Genomic DNA, 19876 nt, shown 5'->3' with positions numbered 1-19876 from the left:
CCCCTCACCTTGAACTTGTGTCCCCGTGTAACTGACCCATCAACCCCAGGCAACTGCAGCACCCTATCCATCCTGTCCATGCCCCTCATAATCTTGTACACCTTGATTAGGTCACCACTCAGTCTTCTCTGCTCCAACGATAACAACCCAAATCTATCCAACCTCTCTTCATAACTTAAATGTTTCATCCCAGGCCACATATTGGTGAAACTTCTCTGCACCCACTCCAGTGCAATCACATCCTTCCTATAATGTGATGACCAGAACTGCACACAGTACTCCAGCTGTGGCCTCACCAAGGTTCAATACAACTCCAACCTGATCTCCCTACTTTTGTAATCTATGGCTCGATTGATAAAGGCAAGTGTCCCAAATGCCTTTTTCACCAGTTCACAAACATGCCCCTCCGCCTTCAGAGATCTATGGACACACATGAGGAGTGTCATGCTCTTCATTGAATACTTCCTTGTCAAATTACTCCTTCCAAAGTGTATCACCTCCCACATTTCAGGGTTAAATTCCATTGGCCACTTATCTGCCCAATTGACCATCCCGTCTATATCTTCCTGTAGCCCAAGACACTCAACCACATTACTAACCACCCGGCCAATCTTTGTGTCAACCGCAAACTTACTATTCCTACCCCCCACATATTCATCTATGTCATTTATATAAATGACAAATAATTGGGAACCGAGCACAGATCCCTGGCATCCAGTTACTAAAGCATTCTTCTGTCATCACCCTCTGTCTCCTACAACTAAGCCAATTTTGAATCCACCTGATCAAATTACCCTGTATCCCATGTGCATTTGCCTCCTTTATAAGTCTCCCATCTGGGACCTTGTCAAAGGTTTGCTGAAATCTATATAAACTACATCAAGTACACTCCCCTCATCTACACACCTGGTCACCTCCTCAAAAATTCAATCAAATTTGTTAGGCATAAGAAAATCATGCTGACTATCCCTGATCAAATCTTGCCTCCTCAAGTGGAGATAGATTCTCTCCTTCAGAATTTTCTCCGATAGTTTCCCTACCACTGACGTGAGGCTCACTAGCCTGTAGTTCCCTGGATTATCTCTACAACCCTTCTTAAATAGCCACGTGCTAGTGAGCTCAGAAATAGTAGAATAGCGCAGATCAATACATGGCTTAAGAGTTGGTGCAGGAGGGAGGCTTTTAGATTCCTGGGTCACTGGGACCGTTTCTGGGGAAGGTTGGACCTGTAGAAGCGGGACGGCCTACAGCTGAACCAGAGCGGGACTAACATCCTTGCAGGCGGGTTTGCTAGTGCTGTTGGGAGGAGTTCAAATTAATTCGGCAGGGGGAGGGGACACAGATTGTTAGCAGAATAGGGACACATCATAATACAGTAAAACAATCAAGTCAGAGGGAGTAAAGCTGCATTAAGTTTCAAGGGAGTAAGGCAAGGCTGGATGGCCTCTACTTTAATGCCAGGGGTATTACAGGTAAAACGGATGAGTTAAGGGTGAGGATTGACACGTGGAATTGTGATACAGTAGCCATCACTGAGATGTGGTTGAGAGAGGGTCAGGATTGGCAGCTCAACATTCTGGGATATAGAATCTTCAGGCGAGATAGGGGAGGGTGTAAAAGTGGAGGAGGCTTTGCATTATTAGTTAAGGAGTCAGTTACTGCAGTAAGGAGAGATGATATCTTGGAGGGAGCATTGAATGAAGCCTTGTGGGTAGAGCTGAGGAGCTAAAAAGGGGCCAGCCACATTATTAGGTGTTTATTATAGACCCCCAGCTAGTCAGTGGGTAATTGAGGAGCAAATATGTGCACAATTTGTGGAGGTGTGTCAAAACAATGACAATATGGTAATTATATTACGTGATTTCAACTTTCCCAACATTATTTGGGGTAGACACAGTGTTAAGGGCTGGGATGAAGTGTATTTCTTGAAATGTGTACAGGAGAACTTTTTAGGTCAATATGTAGAGGGTCCAACAAGGGATGGCGCAGAGCTGGACCTAATTCTGGGGAATGAAGCCAGACAGGTGGCTGAGGTGATGGTGGGCGAGCATTTTAGTGATAGCAACCACAACATGGTAGAATTTAACCTTGTTATGGACAAAGAAATAGACAAGTTGCAAAAAAATGTTTTGGACTGGGGGAGAGTGGATTTTTGTAAAATAAGGCAGGATCTGGCCAAGGTAGACTGGGAACAGCTACTTGTGGGGAAATCTACAGAGGAACAGTGGGGGGTGTTCAAAAAGGAACTGGGGAGGGCACAGGCTCAACATGTTCCCTCTAGGGTGATAGGAAGGAGTAACAAGCCCAGAGAACCATGGATGACCAGAAATATTCAGGTTACGATGAGAAGGAAAAGAGAGACTTTTAGCAGGTACAAGGGAAGCAAATCAGCGGAGGCATTGGTGGAGTACAGAAAATGCAGGGTGGAGCTTAAGAAGGCAATTAGGAGAGCAAAGAGGGGATATGAGAAAGCTCTGGCTGGTAAAAGTAGGGAAAATCCCAAGATATTCTATAAGTATATCAATGGGAAGAGGATAACTAGGGAAAGTGTAGGGCCCATAAGGGACCAAGGGGGCAATCTATGGGTGGAGCCAGAGGACATTGCTAGAGTGTTGAATGAATACTTCACATCCGTCTTCACCCAAGAGAATGAGGATGTCGAAATGCAACTCGGGGAGAGAAACTGCAAGGTTCTTAAGCAAATTGGTATAGGGAGTGACAAGGTATGGGAGGTGTCCGCAGGCTTAAAAGTGGACAAATCTTCAGGTCCCAATGATTTGTGTCCCAGACTGCTGAGGGAGGCAAGGGAGGAGATCGCAGGGGCTCTGACCCAAAATTTTAATTCCTCTCTGGCCATGGGGGAGGTGCCAGAGGACTGGAGAACAGCTAATGTGGTTCCACTATTTAAGGAGGGTTGTAGAGGCCCATCTTCTTGAAACCCTGCTCATTAACCTCCTGAAGTCTTCACCACACGACCTCCAACTTGCCAAACTCTGCATCTTAAACATCTAATACCTGTGTCCCTGCTGGATTCCACTGACTCCCAATGCATGAAATTCAAAACATTTGTTCCAATTAATAAATCCTTCCATGCCCCTCCTAATGCTCATGTGGTGAATGCTGATTCACTTTGGTGCTTCAAATGAGCTGCATCTGTTCGGGGCTGGGTTCGAGATCACCTTGTATCAAAAAGTAATCCAAGTCCAGATCAATGTGTGTTCCTGGTTAAATGGGTGAGAGAGGAATTTTTCAGTTTTTATTTCCTGAGTTTATATTTAATTTTGTCCCTCTCCCCAGAGATGACATGGTTCCAGATGGATAGGGAGAGTCTGTACCGTGAGGCATAAGGCATCACAACTACATGGCCAGGCTAAAGCGACCAGTTGGGCTTTTCCATTTTTTGGAAAAGAAATAAATTATACGCGTACTTTGATAATGGCAAGTAAGCAGGATTTTTCACCACTGAAAATGCAGAGGCAAAGATTTACTTGAGGAGCTGAATATGCTACTCCTGCTCGTATTTCTTTTGTTCTTATTCAACAACATCTCTGGCCTTGGAAAAACACATTTTGCAAGCAGCTCATTGCCTCAGGAGAACATGTAGAAGGTGCATCTTTTTAATAAAATCTTTTTAAAGTTTTAGTTCTGATACTTATGATTCTCCCTTAACTCCATGAGCATTTCCCAATTTGTACATTTCTTTTTGTACTTTGATTTAAATATGAGTTATATTCCCTACGTTTTACTTCCTGCATTGCTGCCTGTGACAATTCTTCAATCTGATTGGGTGATCAGCCTGTCTTTGCCTGTCCTATCTCTGGATGCCTCAGATCCACTGTAAAAGGTCCCAAATTGAACCTGACATTGGGAAACGGGATATCTACGTTCTAGAGCCGATCAAATCTATGTGGATAACTTTTGTTAAGGGCGCGGACGATGCTGTCCCATTGCAGCTGACTTGAAAATATGTGTGATTGCTGCTTACAGTCTTGGGAAACCTCGCCGACCATCTTAGAATATCTAGACCAGGGTGCACTGAAACTCAATCTGAAATGGAAATCACAGAATTTTAATTTCACAGAAGGAGGCCATTCCACCCATCGTGTCTGCACTGGCTCTGCAAATGAGCATTATGACCTAGTGCCATAGTCCTGCCTTTTCCCCGTAACCCTGCATATTGTTTCTATTCAAATAATCATCAAATGTCCTCTTCAATGCCTCGATTAAACCTCCCTTCACCACTCTTTGAGGCAGTGCATTCCAGACCCGAACCACTTGTTGTGTGAAAAAGTTTTATCTGACGTCACATTTGCATCTTTTGAAAATCACTTTAAATTGTGCCTTATCGTTCTTGATCCTTTAACGAGTGGGAACAGCTTCTGTCCATCGTTTCTGTCCAGCCCCCTCATGATTTCGAATATCTCTATCAAATCTCTTCTTAGGCTTCATCTCTCCAAGGAGAACAGCCCCAACCTCTCCAATCTATCTCTGTACCTGAAGTTTCCATCCCTGGAAACATTCGTGTAAACGCTTCTGCGCTCTCTCCAATGTGTTCACATCCTTCCTATAATGTGGCGCCCAGAAGTATACACAACGCTCTTGTACACTATGCCATAATATCCAGCATCTTGAATCAATGGGATCTTATATTTGAATTACTCTGAGACATAAATAGAACCAGAACGAGACTTCATCAGGCCACTTCCAAATTTCTGAAGATATTATTCAACAACCACTTCTCATGTGATCTACAAATTCCTACCTGTGTTTGGCAAACTTTGACATGAGTGGATCACCTCACAAGACAGTTCAAATGTGAAATGAATTCAGGCTCCTCCACACACAGAAGTAAATGGAACAAGAAACAGGAAAACTGGGAGTATGCGTTGCATGTTGATATTTTATTGAACAATTTTAAGAACGATTGTAACGAAGAGAAAAGGAGAGAAAAGGCTGCCGTGTGATGTTAGGATCACATTTACTTCAAATCAGGTTTCACTGCAGAGGTCATCCACATTCAGCAGAAATGTGTATGTCTCTGGAGTGAATCACTGCACCAATAATATATCATGGCTGAATGTCAGAACCAAAAGATAACAGAGTGAAAGTGCTGCACAATCAGAGAGGGAATATAATTAGACTCTATCAACATTCTCATTTCCAATCCAGAATCAGTGTCCTTAGTCTGTTCCTATAAAAACACACAGTGACAAGGCATTTCTTTAATTGTCATTTCTATTTTCATTGTTTTTCAGCTGTGATTTAGTGCAGAGTTCTGCTGAGCACAAACCACAGCCAATTGCCAATTGTATATATTTGTTTATTGTTGTTCAAGAGATGATGACTTCCTCTATTACACTCTGCAGCCAGGTGACAACTGCTGCACTGGAGAGTCATGTGATGGCTTAAAATGCAGATCGAGGTGTGCTTTTAATGAGAATACAGATGAAGAAATTAGACAGCCTTAGCCAAACCCACACGATTGTTCCCAATGTCGAAAATGGAGTAATATTCCCCAATGAACACATCTCCCAGGATCCAGAGGTTTCCACCAGTAACGCCAAATCCACTGATGCAGCTTCTTTGCTCGTCAAAAGTTTGCTGTAAGGAAAAGGAGAACAATTAACATTAAAAAAATATTCCTATTGCATCTTCTAAAATTTCAAAGTTTATTCTAGCACCCCATTGCTGTCCAATAACACACCTGCAACGTGTAACCTTGTGGGGGGAGAGGGAAATCCACTCCATTGATTGTGAAGACCACATCAGGCATGTTCTGCAGATTGTAACAATTTATGTTGTACTGTAAGAAAATAGAAACAGCATTCAGTCATTGTGTTAGTATAACGATTTATAATAACTCATTTATAGTGCAATGCCATTCCTAACTAATTCATATTGAGCTAAAGATGAGGTGAAATTGGAATACACAAGCAGGATAACAGGAAATGGTTAAAGAGAAAGATTAGCGATTCCCAGGATAGATTTAATTTCCATATAGCAACATCACACCAAAACATTTCTAAATATCAGTGTTCATCTCAATGCCAAAACAATAATAAATAGAATAATGGATTTCACATTTTGTCTTCTGATACTGTGCACTATATCTGCATGAAATTTTCCCCTTGAATAAGAAGGTTCCAAAATGTAAAGACACCTCACCTTAATTTTGCTACAAATATCGGTGCCTTTCAAATATTTATAGGGCAGTATGTCCATACTAGTGTGATTGTTGCCTCATATTTGTGAAATTTAATTTAACATCACTCTGTCCTCTCACTCCCGCCCACTCTACCGCTCCCTTCCCACATACCATCCCCACCCCCACCCACAAGAGGCTGAGGGAATTTCCACAGAGCAAATTATGGATGAGAATTTGCAAGATTTTTTACAAATGTAGCTTGTAGCATTTTGTCATAGTGTAAATGATCTGTTCGAGGCTGCATTGTGAATGATTCATTGATGCACACTCAGACACTCCACATCCACGCCCAATGTTGGAACATGGGTTTACCTCTCCATAGTAAGTTGGAGTTGCTCCAATGCCCTGCTGGATAATGCCAATGGGTGTACTGGGGCCAACAAGAAGAGAAGTACCAGTATCAACAATGGCAGGACAACCTCCACTGCAGGCCACAACCTCACCATCGATTGTCACCCTGGACAGAGAAAAATGCGTCAAGAATTCGTCAAAGACTTAAAACTGCCTCAAGTATTAGACAAATTGAACAATTAATAGCAAGTTGAGTTTCCTAGCTCGCTGAGGCATTCATTATATCTTAAATAAACGCTGATTCAACTGAGATCTTAAAATTAGTCTAAGTATTTTATTCCTTCTTTCCTTTTAGTTTGTTTGTTTCAATATAATTTGTTAAAACCATTATCTCAGACTTCAATAGAGAAGCAGAAAATATCTATTCCTCTTGTCGATGGGTAATCACTTACCTGTCAATGAGGATTTGCCAGTAGGCATCACGAGTGACAGGAACCCAGTGAATTTGGCCTGTGTAGTGACTTGAATCAATTCCACCAAATAGGATTTCACTGCCGGACTGACCTTGCTGTCTGTAAAACAAAAGAGAATTCAAGAAAAGCTCAGAGATTGATATATTTCCAGTTTAGAGGTAGCACTTAGTAATGTGACTGCCTATTGGGTATTAAATCTAAAATCAACAACTTTCTAAAGCAGCTACTAAAAGTCATTGATTGCAATGTTGCCATAAATAGTAAAAATGAATTCAAAATTATAAATTCAAATTGGGGAACTATACCTTTTAAATGAATGATGCGGAATATATTCTGGCTCTGTTTATTGGTTCTATTCTGAATTGGGTTGAAGCACCAGAGGACAAATTCAAGGTTTGGAACCAAATCACTTTGATACAAAGCACCTGCATTGATGTTGAGACTTTCACATCCTGAGAATGGCCTTAAATCCTTCTCACCCAACTAATACTTTTGAAGTGTATTTAACATTGCAGTGTAGACAAAGGTGGTAGGCAGTTTGTACACAGCAGTGTCCCACAAATAATCTGAGCAAACTCAGTGAAAAGATACCACGGACATCAGTTTCCTGCCCACTTCCCATATCCATCAATTCCATGAGTGGCCAAAAATCTGTCTATCTCAGCCTTAAGTATACTCAATGATGGAGCATCCGCAAACCTCTGGGGTAGAGAATGCCACAGATTCACAATATCCTGATAGTGAAGAGGTTTCTCAACATGCCAGCCCAGGCCATCTATCCTGACTCTGTGCCCCTTTGTTCTAAATTCCACAGCCAGAAAATAACCTCTCAGTGTCCATCCTGTCAAGGCCCTTCGGAACCTTATATGTTTCAATGAGGCTGTTGTATTTTATGCCTCGGAGATATGCAGAGATGATACACCATTTTCTACTTGCAGAGGATAAGATTTATTTACAATGCTTTAAAAATGCCTGCTTCCACACTTGCAGCAGCCGGCCTCAGTTCAGTCTCTGCCTCTCTCTCTCTCTTGAAGTGACCACAGCCAGGCTTAACTAATCATACACAGTGAGCAGTGAACAGTGACACAGAATCAAATGTTGAGCAATTGAGCACTACTGGGCTCACCTCTAATTCTTCTAACCTCCAGAGAATATAAAGCTAATTTACTCAACATCTCTTCATTGGATAACCCTCTTACCCCAGGGACCAATCTAGTGAATCTTTGATATACTGCCTCCAGTGCAACTATATCTTTCCTAGGATACAGGGACCAAAACTGCCCATGGAACTTCAGGTGTGGAGTACAATGCCACACTAAAGTATTGACATTCACAATGTGCTCAAGTTTTACATTCGATTTGAGCCCATGGCATTGAAACAAAGACAAGAGCGTTAACAACTAAAGCAAGCTGATTGTTTGAGTGAAAGCAAAATAAGCAGTTCCTGTTTCATTCAGGGAAATAATATGTAGCAACAAGTGCATAAAAGATTTTCACCTTGTTAGGTACACAGAGAAGAGAGGCTCATCCACCAGTCTCTGAGACATCATGTTACTAAATACAGTGGTGGCTCCTGATGCTGCAAGAGATGGAAAGCCCATGCCCAGAATTCCATCAAATTTAACATAGGAAAAGAAACCACCAGGTTCAGTTGTACTTAAACCAAATTCCTGACCAGGGATAGCAATGTTTGAAATCTAGAAAAATAAAGTCAAGTGATTATTCATGAGAAATTGAGCAGAATGTTATCCAGTGAATTGTAACTTCTCCATAAACTGCACTTAGCAAATATATTTTCCCACACCCATGCAGCCAATCATGAGCCCCAATGGGTTAGATGACCAATTAAACTTTTTTTTTAACAATCCTGGTTCATGGATAAATTTTGGAAAAGAAATGGGGAGTAGCCACATGATCTTCTTTGAATAGTAGATGGTGGTTGTTTACATCCACTTCAAAGTTTACCTATAACACTATGGCAGTCTCAATCTGGATTATCTGTACAAGTGGGTTTGAACTTGCAACCTTCTGACTCAGAGTGCTACCACTGAGTTAAGGCAGACGACTGACAGATGTCATATCCCACATTCAACGCAAATAGACATAAGGGTGTGAGTTGAACTGAATGAAGGGAGCATTTTCATCAAATATCTACTGTTCCAGTGGAAAGAATTTCAGGCAGATTTTATTACAAATCCTCAACTTGGACGTTGCGACACTCTCTGCTACATCATCATTACACTCCCACGTATCTGTTCGTCTTCCAACTGATCAAACTCATTGTTTTTGATGCCAATATCTTGTGTCCTGATCTGGAACATATTACCTTAGACGTCAATTATCACTGTTACGTAGTTGAATTTACTTGATGACGGGGCTACAATCTACTTACTCTGACAGTGTCATATCCCAGTATTCCTTTCATGGCTCCTGTACCATACTGGATAGATACACCCTGGTTGTTTGAACGATATGTTGATGACAATTTGGGGTTGAATCTTTTATGCACCACTGGAACAGAACATTCATTTCATGAAATTAATAACAAAAACATTTCACCATTTAGTCTAATACATCAAGAAACTTTTGTGCCAGAAATGAATCAATTACTCACATTTTTAAATGTTTCTATTTTTAACAAGCACCCACCAAATTTTCTTTAGCCTCTTAGGTGTATTACTGGTTCCCTTTCCCTTGGAATGAGGTGCTAAGAATGTGAGGAGGATCAGAAAGCTGTGTTCATGTGTGAGGTGGAGCTCTGAGTTGGACATGTGTGTGCACGTGTGTGTCCATGTGCACACTTACAAAGGAAGACAGTCTAGTGGAGACCCTCTTGTTAGCCTAGCCATTGGATAAGCTTAAACCTAATCAAATTTAACATGACACCAGAATGGTCCCTGGGTGAGGGATTTTTTGCTACCAGGTCAGGTTGGAGATTCTGGGGTCCCTCTCTATGGAGCAAAGGTGATTGAGGGAAAATTTGATAGAGTTGTAGAAGATAATAAATTTATGATGGCTTTAGATAAGGTAGAGAAAGAAAGGCTGTTCCCATTAGCTGATAATTTAAAGACCAAGGGCGCAGATTTAAAGACTCGGGCAAAAGATGCAGGCGGATGTCAGGAAGAACTTTTTTAAGCAGTGGGCTGGAACTTGCTGCCTACAAGAATGGGCAGTAGAAATAATCAATGATTTCAAAAGGAAATTGGGTGAGAACTTGAGGAATATAAACCAGCCGGGCTATGGGGATAGAGCCATGGAATAGCACTGACTGGGTTGCTCTACAGTGAGCTGGCATGGACCCGATTGGCTAGATTGTCCCCTCTGTGCAGTAATGACTTCATGACTCAATGACTCAGCGTTATGGAGAATGTACCTTTGTTGTGTACTTTTGATTTGTTTAGTATTTTTATGAACTGACTTATCACTAAGGTTTCAAAACTTTGTTCCAACAGGTTCCAGATTTTCAATTTGCTTTGATGCCGCAAAATCTCCACCGTCCATTATCTTTGCCAGTAACCATCCGATCCAGGAGTGTGAACTGGAAATTATTTTACACTAATGCTAAGATCTTAATGTAACTTCAACCTAAGATTTATCCATATCCAGAGGGAGACAAAGAACCACAGCGAAAACCTCCAAGAAATCAAAGCTCGGTTAAATTTCTCTCCGAGCCCAGAGATAACCAAGCAAAATTCTAGGGTTTCATCCAATCTTACAAAACACACTGTTCAACTGTGACTATTGTAGAAATTTGACTCTCTTCCTAACACAACTGACCTTAACATGAAGACAATTCACAAAGGGAAGTATGTTAACAGCAGGGTAATATTTACTTACTGCATGACTTTTCAGAACAGTAAACTGATGGGACCCAGAGATTGGATGAGCCAGTGTCAAAGATGACGGTGAAGCTCTGTGGTGGACTCCCAATGCTGATTGCTCCATAGTATGACAACTGTCAGCAAAAAGGAAAAAACCAAAATATATCACCTGGAAATATATCATTGTGTTAATGGGCTCAGGTTCCTCTACACCCATTAGAAAATGTAAATCTTCCCATCACTCCTTTATTCTATTCACATGATGCAGAAGTAGAAGAGTGTAGCTATTTAAATGCAAGAGATTTAATGAGTAGGAATAAGCAATGTATCTGTTCCTAAATATTATGCTGAATAATATACTTCATGGCTAAGATCATGTTGCACCTTTCATTCATGTTCTCTTTTAACTTCAGGTCGCATCTCAACTCCAACTGATGTTAACAAGACTGATAGCATTGTTAAACACCCACCCAGCAACACAAGCCATGCTCATTAAAGGAATATTAACCCAGTAACCATCAGCATTGGTTAGACAAGCAGCTGCCAGTTCGTAGGTCTACAGAAATCACAAGTAATTTCTCACAATGAATCAGAAGTTTCAAATCCGAATCAAAAGGATTCAATGTTGTGAGCACCAGCTTTTCATAGAAACATAAAAGACCCATCATGTCCTGCTAACTTGCTAGAATAGCCATTCATCTAGGCCTACATCCCCGCATTATCCCCGTGTTCCTGCAAGTATTTTCTCTTCCGACAGTTATGCAATTTCCTTTTCAAAGCTGCAATTGAATCTGCCTCCTCCACCCTTTTAGTCAGCACGTTCCAGATCCTAACCACCGGCTGTGTAAAAAATGCTTTGTCCTTGTGTTTCCTTGTGTTCTTCAGCCAACCGCATTAAATCAGTAACCACTCGTTCTTGACCATTCTCCCAGTGATTTTGACAACCCCTATCAAATGTACTCTTAATCTTCTCTTCAAGTACAACAGCCCCAGCTTTTTCAATCCATCCATGGAACTGAAGTTTCACATTCCTGGAACCATCTGGTAAATCTTTTCTGTCCCCTTCCTAATGCCTTTGTGTCCTTCCTATAATGTGGTGCTCAGAATTGGAAATTTGACTCCAGTTGAGGTTGAATCAATATTTTGTCTAATGGTTCATCATAATTTCCTTGCTTTTATGATCTATTTATGAAGACACTGCCATTGCCCCTTTTATTCGATGGCTTCAACTTTGATGACAAGTTGTTATGTGTCATTTTATCAAATGCTTTTAGGAAGTCCACGTATGAATGAAGAGTGCAGGAGGGCATGCCAGGAGCAGCACCAGGCATACCTGAAAATGAGATGTCAACCTGGTGAAGCTATAACACAGGACTACTTGTGCACCAAACAGCATAAGCAGCAAGTGATAGATAGGGTTAAGTGATCCCACAACCAACAGATCAGATTTAAGCTCTGCAGTCCTGCCACATCCAGTCGTGAATGGTGGAGAACAATTAAACAACTCACTGGAGGAGAAGGCTCGACAAATATCCCCATTCTCAATGATGGAGGAGCCCAGCACAGCAGGACAAAGATAATGCTGAAGCATTCGCAAAAATCATCAGCCAGAAGTGCCGAGTGGATGATCCATCTCGGCCTCCTCTGGAGGTCCCCAGCATCACAGATGCCTGTCTTCAGCCAATTTGATTCACTCTACGTGATATCAAGGAATGGCTGAAGGCACTGGATACTGCGAAGGTTATGGGCCCTGGCAATATTCCGGCAATAGTTCTGAAGGCTTGGGCTCCAGCACATGCCGCGCCGCTAGCCAAGCTGTTCCAGTACAGCTACAGCACTGGCATCTACCCAGCTTTGTGGAAAATTGCCTGGTATGTCCTGTACACAAAGAGCAGGTCAAATCCAGCCCAGCCAGTTACCGCCCCATCAGTCTACTCTCCATTATCAGTAAAGTAATAGAAGGGCTCATCAACAGTGCTATTAAGTGGCACTTGCTTAGCAATAACCTGCTCACTGATGCCCAGTTTGGGTTCTGACAGGGCCACTCAGCTCCTGACTTCATTATAGCCTTGGCTGAAACATGGGCAAACGAACTGAACTCCCGAGGTGAGGTGAGAGTGAATGCCCTTGACATCAAGGCAGCAGTTGACCAAGTGTGGCCTCAAGGAGCCCTAGCGAAACTGGATTCAATGCCAATCAGGGGGGAAAGATCTACACTGGTTGGAGTCATACTTAGCATATAGGAAGATGGCTGTGATTGTTGGAGGTCAGTCATCTCAGCTCCAGGACACCACTGCAGGAGTTCCTCAGGGTAGTGTCCTAGGCCTAACCATCTTCAGCTGCTTCATCAATGGCCTTCCTTCCATCATAAGGTCAGGATTGGGGATGTTTGCTGATGATTGCACAATGTTCAGCACCATTTGCGACTCCTCAGATACTGAAGCAGACCCTGTCCAAATGCAGCAAGACCTGGACAATATCCAGGCTTGTGCTGACAATTGGCAAGTAACATTTGTGTCACATAAGTGTCAGGCAATGAGCATCTCCCACCACAGAGAATCCAACCATCGCCCCATGATGTTCAATGACATTATCATCACTGAATCCCCCACTATCAACATCCTGGGGATTACCAGTAACCAGAAACTGAACTGGACTAGCCATATAAATGCTGTGTCTACAAGAGCAGGTCAAAGGCTTGGAATCGCATTACGAGTGACCCACCTCCTGACTCCCCAAAACGTGTCCACCATCTACAAGGCACATGTCAGAAGTATGATGGAGCACTACCCACTTGCCTGGATGAGTGCAGCTCCCACAACACTCAAGAAGCTTGACACCATCCAGGACAAAGCAGTCCACTTGATTGGCACCACATCCACAAACATTCACTTCCTCCACCTCAGATGCACAGTAGCCGCAGTGTGTCCCATCTACAAGATGCACTGCAGGAATTCACCTTACACAGCACCTTTCAAACCCACGACCACTACCACCTAGAAGGACAAGGGCAGCAGATAGATGGGAACACCAGCACCTGGAAGTTCCTCTCCAAGTCACTCACCATCCTGAATTGGAAACATGTCGCCTCTCCTTCACTGTCGCTGGTTCAAAACCCTGGAACTCCCTTCCTAACAGCACTGTGGGTTTACCTACACCACATGAACTGCAATGGTTCAAGAAGGCAGCTCACCACCATCTTCTCAAGGGCAACTAGGGATGGACAATAAACACTGGCCCAGCCAGGGAAGCCCACATTCCATGAATGAACAAAGAAAAATATCAAATTCATGACCCTGATCAACTTGCACTGTTACCTCATCAAAATTTATAATCAAATTCATTTTACATGATTTATGTTGAACAAGTCTATGCCAAATTTCCTTACTTAATCCACATATGTGCAAATGACTTGCGGCACCCAACAACAGATAGAACAGATGAATCCCATCCATTGACAATTGCCGTGTAAATTATAGCAGGTTAAATATCTACAGCACAAGGTCTACTAGCACAGTTTATGTGCCACTGAATTATTGCCTTTAACCAGCCACTGGCTCTGAGAATAACATAAATTATAGGTGGAAGCTGCAATAAATGTAAGTTAAGATGTAGTTTTCTCTTTTGTTTGGTAAACTGAGAGATTACTTACATCCAAGTAGTTAATCATTGGTTCATTTGTATCCAGAGTTAAGGGTTGTTCAAACTTTGAGCAGGGATCATATGGATGATTCTTCAGGAAGTCTTCCAGCAACCCTTTCTCCTTAAGAACATCACGGCCAGATTTACCCTTATACAAGGGCACTCTGTAAAGAAATAAAATAAGTTGCAAATGTCATTACATTTTCTGTTCCTTGCTGACATATTATTCATTTCCTCTTTTGTCTTGTGGTAATTCCCTACCTGATCATACACTCAGAGAGCTGAATGCAAGCGAGGGTGATGAGCAGCCACTTCATCTTGCCAGTTGGGTTGGTTCCGAGACTCTACAGAATCTAGAGTTTGGGACCTGAGCAGCAACATTTATACTCTCTCTGACCAAACTATTCCATTGTCACGAGTCCTCAGATACCACCATTCAGTATGATAAGTAAGTATTAATGTACTCATGATTAGTTTATCTCAAATATAATCTTTTTAGTTAAGGACAACCTTCAACCTAAGTGGCAAGTAATTAAGAGCATTTGGGTTATAACAAAACACTTGAAGTATTGTATAAATCAGGCTAAAAACAATTGTGTTAGAGCCACAAAATATCAATATCACAAGTGCACCAGAAGATAAGTTAACTGCTGGATACAACATTTAACCAGTTCATGTGTTTGGCAGCACATCCACAAACATTCACTCCCTCCACCACCAATGAACAGTAGCAGCAGTGTTTACCATCTGCAAGGAGCTCACCAAGGCTCCTTTGACAGCACCTTCCAAATCCATGAGCTCTATCATCTAGAAAGACAAGGGCAGCAGACACATGGATGCACCACAAATTGGAAGTTCCCCTCCAAGCCACTCATCATCCTGACTTGGAAATATATTGCTGTTCCTTCACTGTTGCTGGATCAAAATCCTGGAACTCCATCCCTAACAGCACTGTGGGTGTACCTACACCACAGCGGTTCAAGAAGGCAGCTCACCACCACCTTCTCAAAGGTAATTAGGGAAGGGCAAGAAATGCTGGCCTAGCCTGTGTCACCCACATCCCATGAACGATTAAATCAAAATTTGCCACTGCGGAGGTTGAAGAACCTCTGATGTTGAATTTCCTGGAGGGTACTAATTTATCATGCTTGCATTGAGGGGGCTCAATTGACAACATCAGCTGCAACAGTGATGCCCTGTTGATTTAGAGGATCGATGAGAGTCAACAACATTGCTGTGGGCCTGGAGTCACATGTAGGCCAGACCAGTTAATGAAGACAGATTCCCACCCCTGAAGGGCATTAGCAATTCAGGTGGGTTTTACACAATAATCCAGTAGTTACATGATCATTTTTAATTAGACTAGCATTTTATTCCAGATTTATTAATTAATTGAATTTAAATTGAGCAACTTCCCTGGTCGGATTTGAACTCATGACTTGGATGTATTGCTAGGTCGTGCCACTGACCACCCCATCCTTGCATTTCCATCCCATTGTTGCAAGTCGGATTTTCCTGTGTACGACTGGCTGCTGCCTATATGTACAAAGCAATTAGGCCCATGCTTGAGTATTAACTCGTTCCTCCATGGCATTGCAATTGATTCCAGCATTTTCCAGCCCAAGAAATAGAAAAAGCCAAGGTTCCTGCTCCTGTTTATTGTGGATTGTTGTATCCCTGGACATTGCAAAAAGGCAAGATTACAAACTGCGATAACGATCATTGTGTCCAACAACCCACTTGCATTCATTATAAATTCTCAAGTCGTGAAAGGTCATTTGGGTGAATTCAGCAATTGCCAATGGAAGAGAAACTCAACATTTGCTGATAATCTTTTAGAATTGAAGCCATACTGAAGAATTCTGGGCAATCCCCATCATTCTCCGCTGTGGCAAGTGAACAGAGACAGCCTTTTTACCTATGTTTTCCTGCTGAATCATATCTTTGGTTACATGAACTTTGGGTACAATCGGTCACCTTGCCCAAAAATGTCTCGGGACTTGATTTTTCCATTCAGGATGGCCAATTCCCTTTACACATAACTGTGGGCCGATAACAGCTTGATAACCTGTTGGCCTTTTGGGAATGTATAATATTTAACTTACTATTTCTTGCTCCAGTGCGTTCCCATTGTGTGCACTGACCCAACAAAGGCAGAGAAATAGTTCAATGCCGGGCATGATAGGAAAACCTGTTCGTCTCAAAACTGCTTCTTTCGTATGTGAGTAACTTATATGTTCTGCATTTTACCCATTATGTTTCCCCAAGTTAAATGATCAGACTTTCTGTGAGACAGTGATGCAAAATATAGTGAGACGACAGATGAATGAACCTCTCTGTGCATTTACAAGAAAAGAGTTTCATAACTTTATAAGGAGCCAGGTGTATATATAATACCAGGCTCCCCTTGTGGTGTAAAGAAGTTCATTGTTTAATATTTGTTCTTGTTATCTGAAATCATAATGAGTTACTCTTTATCCAAACAGTATAGAAAACACTAATAATTCAGAGTGTGTCATTGTTAATTCCATTATTGTTCCGTTTTGAATTCTCTTCACAGAATCACAGAATCTTACCGGCACAGAAGGAGGCCATTCGGCCCATCATGCCTGCAATGGCACTCTAAATCAACCTTATGACCTAGTGCCATTGCCTTGTCTTTTCCCCGTACCACTGCACCTGGTTTCTATTCAAAGAATCATCGAAATGCCTCGATTGAACCTGCCTCCACCAAACTTCCAGGCGACGCATTCCATCATCCTAAAACATACGATACAACAATCACTGTCTCCTAAATGTTCCCCATCTTCTTCAGCATAGAAACACGTTCACAACGTTGGTACTGGAATGAAATTGTAAAACTCAAACTACTTCATGGCCAGGATTTTAAAGCCCCTCAGGCCCTGGGGGATATTAGGGTCCCGCCGAACTGAGTGGAGATTTCAGTGGTTTGCAGCATCCGCTGGGTGGAGACACGCTGTGGTGGGGCAGTAAAACCCTGGCCTATTTGCCTCCCACCTATGTTTCTGAAACTATCCCAATGCCCAGCTGCTCACTCTGACTGGACCACATTCAGTCTCCTATTCACCCTGGAGCTGAGATACATGCCCATGGCCCCTCACACCCTCCATCACAACCTATGCCCCCCCACTCATCCCTATGGCCTCTCAAAACTTCCACACCAACCTATCCTGTTCTACATGCCTCAATGGTTTTTTATAACTCTATGACATCATAGCCCCACTCATGCCAAACCGTGGCCCCCACACACCACCCTTTTCCTTTATAGCTACCATGTCAATTGACCTAGTATCCAGCAAGGGCAGACATCAGGACCCATGCTGTGATGAGATAAAAGAAAGTTCTATAAAATGAAGCTCTAAGTGTCTATTGCAGACTCCACAACATTTTAAAAACACTCTCATTCAAAAAAAACCCTTTTCTGGATTTACATGCCTTCAACTAAATAACGCCTTATAATAACTTCCGACAAAGTCCCACATAAGAGATTGGCGTGTAAAATTAAAGTGCACGGGATTGGGGGTAATACATTGAGATGGATAGAAAACTGGTTGGCAGACAGGAAACAAAGTATAGGAATAAACGGGTCTTTTTCTGAATGGCAGCCAGTTATTCACAATATATATTAATGATTTAGATGATGGAATTAAATGTAATATCTCCAAATTTGCAGATGAGACAAATCTGGGTGGGAGGGTGAGCTGTGAGAAGGATACAGAGATGCTTCAGTGTGATTTGGACAAGCTGAGTGAGTGGGCAAATGTATCGCAGATTCAGTATAAGGTGGATAAATGTGAGGTTATCCATTTTGGTAGCAAAAACAGGAAGGCAGATTATTATCTGAATGGCTATAAATCGAGAGAGGGGAATGTGCAATGAGACCTGGGTGTCCTTGTGCACCAGTTGCTGAAGGTAAGCATGCAGGTGCAGCAGGCGGTAAAGAAGGCAAATGGTATGTTGGCGTTCATAGCCAGAGGATTCGAGTACAGGAACAGGGATGTCTTGCTGCTATTGTACAGGGCCTTGGTGAGACCACAACTGGAATATTGTGTGCAGTTTTGGTCTCCTTATCTGAGGAAGGATGTACTTGCTATAGAAGGAGTGCAGCAAAGGTTTAGCCCTGGGATGGCAGGACTGACATATGAGGAGAGATTGAGTCGATTAGGATTATATTCGCTGGAGTTCAGAAGAATGAGGGGGGATGTCACAGAAACCTATAGAATTCTAACAGGACTAGACAGGGTAGATGCAGGAAGGATGTTCCCAATGGTGGGAGAGTCCGGAACCAGGGGTCACAGTCTGAGGACATGGGGTAGGCCATTTAGGACTGAAATGAGGAGAAATTTCTTTACCCAGAGAGTGGTGAGCCTGTGGAATTCGTTACCACAGGAAGTGTAGTTGAGACCAAAATATTGCATGCTTTCAAGAAGGAGTTAGATATGGCTCTTGGGGCGAAAGGGATCAAAGGCTATGGGGAGAAGGCAGGAGCAGGCTATTGAGTTGGATGATCAGACATGTTCATAAGGAATGGTGGAACAGGCTCAAAGTGCCGAATGGCCTACTCATGCTCCTAGATTTTATGTTTCTATATGTCCCTATAACAAATATTTCATTCTAGTACACAATTCCCTATGACAACAAGCATTGGAGTTCATAGTCCCACATCAAAGAGTCCAGAACCACTTGTAGCTGTCAATTAAACTGTGAAATTGGCAGGCACTCTGCTATGATAATGAATGGTTGTGAAATCAGTCAGAAAGCACTAATCCAATAATGACAACCCTCAGATTATTGTCAACAGACAGAATGAAATATCAAGCAATCATTTTCTAATACACCAGGCAATTTTTTCAAAGATGTAAAGAGCAGGACCTTTAAATGCCTTGACACTTTTGACAGCTCCCTCGACAGGTGTTTCTAACAGTTTTAACAGGCCCCTTTGACAGATCTATTGACTGTTTCAGTGAGGTTGACAGTAATGAGCTTATGCATTTTTAGGCACACTTATGCCTCCTTTGAATAATTCCAAAGGGCACCTGACCTCCACCAAAGGTTTCTTGGGACCAGACCCAAAGGGGTACCTTACCACTCCAAAGAGGTACCCTGGGTTTCCAAATGAATCCAAAGTTCAAGTATGATGTTACCAGGTCCATTCTGCACAATTCAGGTTTCACACTACAAGGCTACCAAAATACCACTTTAGTGGGGTCCGGTTAATGACTTAAATAGCCAGTTGCCTCTGTAAAACATGCATGCACGAAATACCCCCTGTCCCTGCAAAAAATGGGAAGTGCCATATTTGGGGGTTGGGAGGGCGGGACTTATGATATCTGGCCACTTCCATCATTTTGCTACAATAGAGAGGCCTTGCATACTGTCACTTTGTGACATTTCTTACTTTCATTGCTATATGAGCCCTCTGA

At 42.3% G+C, this 19876-nt stretch overlaps 1 protein-coding gene across 1 annotated transcript; it reads right to left on the bottom strand.

Annotated features, from left to right (window-relative positions):
* Positions 1–5375: 5375 nt before the first annotated feature.
* On the bottom strand, positions 5376–14749 carry LOC144683378 (pepsin A-4-like). Its single transcript, XM_078546333.1, has 9 exons — positions 14701–14749; positions 14443–14606; positions 10807–10924; positions 9362–9480; positions 8467–8666; positions 6949–7068; positions 6518–6662; positions 5682–5803; positions 5376–5581 (listed from the first exon to the last, which is right to left on the bottom strand). Exons 1-9 carry the CDS (start codon positions 14747–14749, stop codon positions 5455–5457), a joined length of 1164 nt encoding a protein of 387 aa, XP_078402459.1. The 3' UTR covers positions 5376–5454.
* Positions 14750–19876: the final 5127 nt, after the last annotated feature.

Source organism: Cetorhinus maximus, chromosome 8 (genome assembly GCF_964194155.1).
Source record: "Cetorhinus maximus chromosome 8, sCetMax3.hap1.1, whole genome shotgun sequence".
In the NCBI taxonomy this organism is placed as follows: Eukaryota; Metazoa; Chordata; class Chondrichthyes; order Lamniformes; family Cetorhinidae; genus Cetorhinus; species Cetorhinus maximus.
The sequence above is the reverse complement of the archived record's forward strand: the minus strand, read 5'-3'. Positions and strand labels throughout refer to the sequence as shown.